At 35.7% G+C, this 5,510-nt stretch overlaps 2 protein-coding genes across 2 annotated transcripts; both read right to left on the bottom strand.

Annotated features, from left to right (window-relative positions):
* Positions 1-948: 948 nt before the first annotated feature.
* On the bottom strand, positions 949-4,058 carry LOC103523821 (nuclear fragile X mental retardation-interacting protein 1). The gene is made up of 4 exons (XM_008488840.2): positions 4,053-4,058; positions 2,045-2,265; positions 1,228-1,499; positions 949-1,000 (listed from the first exon to the last, which is right to left on the bottom strand). The coding sequence occupies exons 1-4, from the start codon at positions 4,056-4,058 to the stop codon at positions 957-959; spliced, it is 543 nt and encodes a 180-aa protein (XP_008487062.1). The 3' UTR covers positions 949-956.
* Positions 2,111-5,503, bottom strand: LOC103523820 (DNA-binding protein K10; the record flags this gene model as incomplete). Its single annotated transcript, XM_008488839.3, is given in 3 exon segments — positions 2,111-2,265; positions 4,987-5,044; positions 5,309-5,503. Coding segments are annotated over 2 exon segments (252 nt in total), but the record flags the coding sequence as incomplete, so codon positions are not given.
* Positions 5,504-5,510: the final 7 nt, after the last annotated feature.

The following is a 5,510-nucleotide window of genomic DNA, read 5'->3' on the forward strand; positions in this document are numbered from 1 at the left end:
ACGATAAACCTTCAGTCTCAAAGTGCAGACGCCAAGTACCTAAACATAGGTGAACAGCTAAAGAACGCCAAAACGCTATAATGTTTCAATACTCATTTAGAAGTAGAAAATAGTCAGCGTAGACCAAGTGCTGATGTGCTAGATTCAAATAATATTAAGTAGGAATCTTCATCAACATACACGATAACATTAGACGAGTCGAGTCAGTCATCCTGTTTATTACTAGAAACTTCATTGCACGTTCCATTTCTTAATATCAATCGGTTTCAAGCCAAATTCTCAATATTTCATTAGGAACAAGTGTCAGAGAGATATTCCTTGTTTACTGAAGTCATCAATTAATATCAGTAGAGACTGATTGTTTAGATCGATATGGGAATCCATGGTTAGCATTATAGATCATTACAGATTCTCAATTTTATCAGAAACTAGTGTCAGATTATATTGCGCTTGCTTACTTTATTTACCAATTAGCGCACTTATGTCGTTTCTCGGTAATGGTATATCCATGGTTAGGCATTTAGACATGTGACAAGTGTCTTCCTAGATTACAAGAGTTCATAGCCGTAGCACCTCATATCATATTCAATGTTAGAACTCTTGTCATCATTACATAGTTGACATCTTGAGATACTTCGCCTTGGCCAATTCATTTACAAGTTTCATTCCACATAGATGGGTTTTCACTTGGTCCATTACTTCTCTGAGACTTGGACGTCTGAGTGTACACTTATATCACCTGGAACTGATATTTTGCAACGTTTCTATTGTGTGTTCATCTCTGCGAGTGGTCTCATTACTTTCATATAGATTCTCCGTGTTGTGTGTTCATTTGAAGTGTCCTTGTTACCTTCTACATTTGTACTGCTTGACTAGCAATACTGCGTATGTTATTGGGGTTGGGAACTTTGTTTCTGTGTTCTTATCTGGATTCATTGGATTCGGATGAGATAGTTTCACTTGCCATTGCTTTTCTCCAAGCTTTGTTCCATAAGCGCACCTGTCAAAATGAAAACCTTTGAGTTAGTTATGTGACAATAAAAACCACCAAAAAGCGAAGAGAGAAGAAAGATAGGATACGAAAAAAGCTATGCGTTCCGGGAATGAAACTTATCCCGTTCAAGATAAAATACGCCTAGGGCGGGAATCGAACCCGCGACTTAGCGCTTAAGGCAGACGCGCTACCCTCGAAACTAACTAGGCTGGTGGTAAGAAAACTAAACTTACCAAGACCACGGAATTTCTTGATTTTAATATACGAATCATCTGGCTGATCTTCACCGCTTTCCACTCCATTACTCCCCAGGCCAATTATTGGCTTTCTTTTCTTCTTATTCTTGCCACCCCGTTTGACACCTCCAATTTTTGGTTCTCCTCGCTCCATCTTCTCTTCACTGGTTTTGAATGGTTTGGCGTTCTTTTCGTAGCGCTCACCACGGTTAGTCATTTCAACCTTGGCTTGCTCTTTCGCCTCGATGGTTTTTAGCGTCGGGAATCGGCTGTGGACAGAGAGAAAGGAATGAGGTGTGGATTAGTCAACAACAGGTGCCGTACCCCAGAAAATACGTTCAATAATTTCAGCAACAGTAAACTTGCAAAGTATTTGGCTACAGATAGGGAGAAGGGACAAAATCTCATCATTATCACATTCAATAGCGCGAAATCGCGGGTTCAAACCTCGGGGCGAACTTTATCGTACGCAAATGGGAGTTCGTTCTCGGACCGACTGATTTTCTCCTATCATATCCTCCTCTCTTTGATTTTGATAACACCTCTGTTATAGTTACCTCTATCAAACCTCTTCAGAAAAAAATGTTCCATCCTTATGCGAAAAAAATGCTTTCTCTTAGATACTGTTTTCCCTCTTTTCGATTTCCATAAGACCTCCATTATTACTCTTGGAGGAAAAAAAAACGAATTTCAAGACGAATAAGGCAATAAGGTAAGGTGTTATTAATCCTAACAATCCCTACCCTTAGTCTTTAGTACTTCAAAAGGATTCCCTTTTTAAACAAAAGAAAAAAAAATGTCCATCCCAACTCACTTCTTCCGATCCTGAATCCACTTGTCCACCTCGGCATTGTTGATCTCCTTGAAGAGTCCTGTCCGGTGCTGGAATCGAACATGTACCTCTAGGATGCCAGGATGAGCGGACAGGGTGCACCCATCAATGCCACACGTCACATGCTGCCCCAGGTGAGTGTCCAACTGCTCCTGGGTGGGAAAGCCACGACAGCAGGTTTCACAACTGAAAGCATCCGCATCCTGTTTTGGGAATAGAACGGGCAGAAATGTTTTATTAGAACGAATATTGGAGAAAATTGATAAAGGCTAAGGAAATTAACAAGTTGGTTATTTGCCTACAAAAGATTATGCTTGCGAGGAAGACCATTTTTTAAAGGAATACACAGAGTGACGGACGTAAAGAGAAATAACTGATAGTTGTGTAAGGGAGAACAGTTTTGGCAATGTTTTTGACAGGAATGGATAGTACCAATTTGAAGAAAAATAATCAATGGTACTTAAAGGAGTTAAAAAAGTAACAGGTAATTGTTCTGTGATGCTTCAGGCACCATTAAAAGAAAGAAAATTAAGTGAGCTTTAGATTGTTTTTCTCCAATTACTGCTCACTTTAAAAGGAATTTCTGATTTTGCAATGAAATTGAAAAAAAGATAAGATTGCTAGCCAATCATGCAAAGGATAAAACATCAGACTGTCATGGGAATATAGGATGAATATTACTCAAGGAGGTAAATATTCTAGGACAACTGTATAGCTAGATTACTACTAGGAAAATTATATGAGCCCATTTTTAGAATCAAAAAGTAAGCTTTCCAAATTTAAATCTTCCCAAGCTTCTGGGAATGACATGACCACTTATTCTGTAAACCAGTTTGTCACTTGTGTGACAGATTCTTTAATGCTTTTCGTTTTAGTGGTGGTATTCAACTCATTTCGTTTCAAAAAAATAAATTGTAAATTAATCAAAAAAAGATTTAAATTTCTCAGAAGAGGCTTTAAAAATTAAAAGTGAAATAAAAATAACAATTTGAAACAAAACAAACAAGGACAACTCAACTAATTTTTTGATAGGTTCAAAAAGAAAAGAATTATAAAACAATGTGCAAACCTTTTTGTTTCTGGTTCCGATTGAGTGAACAACTTGGTAAAAAATCAATTTTACTGAAGTTTATTTTGTTTGGTATTTTACTAACTTTTACCCTCTTTCCAATTAATTAAAATTGGGGGTAAGTAGAGGAGTGACAGTGTTGCAAACTGCCAAGTTTTCACCTCCTTAGAGAAAAGCGCAATAAGGTGTTTTCCATCCTTGTCATTAAATCCATGGTGAACCTCTCTCTCTAACAGCAAGAGAGCTGCCTCTTCTGTTGTCTCTTTTCAATGATAACTTTGTTTTACATTTATGGCTGCTTTCAAACAAGAAAAGGGATAACAAAATGTACAGATTAGTAGCATTTGAACATATCCACTAGGTTATAAGATTAAACTCTGGAACATCACATTCCCCAAACCAATAGAACCAAGCATGGCTGTGATTAGGCCGCAATCACAATTAATTTGTCTTGAAAGTTTGCCCTTGGACATTTCAGTGATTTTAATGAAAATCGAGAAATTCTCGTCTGTCAAAAGGAAAAATCAAAACCTATATCATACATCCAAAAACAATTGTAAAAGTAATAAAGATATTTGTACCCCACTGTTGCAAGATCATGTTTGTAGAGTATAAAACATTGCCTAGATTCGTTTGGGATCAATTAAAATATGTCAAAGTTTAGCACATTTAACATTAGCTTGGAGCAAAAGTTGGTCCTTTATAAAGGGCTATTCTTAATAGGCCTATTTCAATTACAGAAATAAACTCAAATTAAATAATCTCAACATGAATTAACAACATGTTTTTAATTTCAATTAATGTAATAAAGAAAGATATCACTTTCTTTGGAACTTAAATATTGTAATTTTGCAAAATAATAATCTTATAATAGATAAAATAATAAATGTGCAAAAAAACTGAGTAGGCAATATGTCTTACGAACATATTTACATTTCTTTCATTGACACAAATTACAAATTCCACTTTTTCCAACAATCATTTGAAAACACAAAAAACTAAACTGACATTTGAAGGTGTCAGTAAAACGTAGAATATAGAAAAATCTTCAGAGCATTATTTTATAAATACATTATTTGTGATCCAAGAAAAAAGAGTAAGTTAGCTCATGATAAAAAATAAGTGGCATTGGAAAATATGATATCAAAATTTAGAAGAAATTACGTAAAATATTGACTTAACAACAAAGTAGGTAATTATGTAACCAATTTAGGTTATTCAGAGATGTATGAATGTTTTTCTTTTTTGTCCTCTTGCAAAGAAATTTTCTTTTAAACGATTTTTTACTTCAAGATAATTCAACAATACATTTGATTTGTTGGGCTGTAGTATTCTGTACTCCTTTACCTCTACGAGTATGTATAGGGACTTTCAAAATACACAGACTTCATCATGGTTTCTAGTAAAATAAAAATGATATTGCACACACAACTGAAGTCCATTTTAGGAATTTCATAAAGTTGACAATGTTTAGTTACCTTGGAAAAAAATTCTCACAACAAAATTAAAAAAAGGGGGAGGGGGAAGGTGATGATATTAGCATTGTAAAACAGTCATCATTGGAGGACAATATTAAAACGAGTGGAACAAAAAAGGATAGGAAAAAACTTTGTACAAAAAGTCAAAAGAAAAAAAAATGTTCCAAGAGAGGGTAAACAAAAATTTAAAGAAGGAATCATAAGGATAATGGGAGAGATCCAGAGCATGAGGTACACACAAAAACAAGACACAATCAGTACATCAATCTCATAAATGTTCATATAAAACTCAACAGGAGTTCTGTGAGGTGTAATATGATAGGGGTCAGTGTTTGTATATTTCCTGAACAGCATACACACGCAAGATGAAGCATCACCTTATAAGCCGTTTAGCTTAACATCGGCAGCAAAGTTTTCATCCATATTTGTTGGATCCTGTGGACAGAAAAGACAGGACAGATATGGTTAGTACACAGATAGTGTGTTCAAACGGGGTTGAAATATCAAACTAATTTCTCCATAAAACAATATTTTCTGGAACTAAGAGGGGTGGGTGCTTTGACTATTGATACACAGTACACTAGATCTCTTTGAATGCTATACAAGAATGGCTAATGAGATATTATGCCTCAGCCCCACCAAGTTCTGTATGCTTATTGAGTAATGGAAGCTACAAAAACAAAGGAAAATATTACCAACCTCTTCTGGTGTGTTCTGTGTATATTCTGTTCTTGCAGCTGAGAACATTGTGGAAACCAGTGCCTTCTGTTCCTTGAATAGCGTCCAAGCAGCTTCATCATCTTTCTTCTCTCGGGCATCATAGAACAGTTGATACTTCTTCTCAATTTCAGCTTTCAGGGATTCTCCAACCCATGGCTTTGACAATTCCTCGGCCTATATA

Source organism: Diaphorina citri, unplaced genomic scaffold (assembly GCF_000475195.1).
Source record: "Diaphorina citri unplaced genomic scaffold, Diaci psyllid genome assembly version 1.1 scaffold43501, whole genome shotgun sequence".
Classification (NCBI taxonomy): Eukaryota; Metazoa; Arthropoda; class Insecta; order Hemiptera; family Psyllidae; genus Diaphorina; species Diaphorina citri.

What these genes read in the sequence shown, in the direction of transcription:
- LOC103523821 (XM_008488840.2), bottom strand. An exon ending in TGGATTCAGGATCGGAAGAA is followed by an intron (nt 1,500 to 2,044) that starts GTGAGTTGGGAT and finishes CTCTGTCCACAG; the next exon opens with CCGATTCCCGACGCTAAAAA. An exon ending in CAAGAAATTCCGTGGTCTTG is followed by an intron (nt 1,001 to 1,227) that starts GTAAGTTTAGTT and finishes TCATTTTGACAG; the next exon opens with GTGCGCTTATGGAACAAAGC.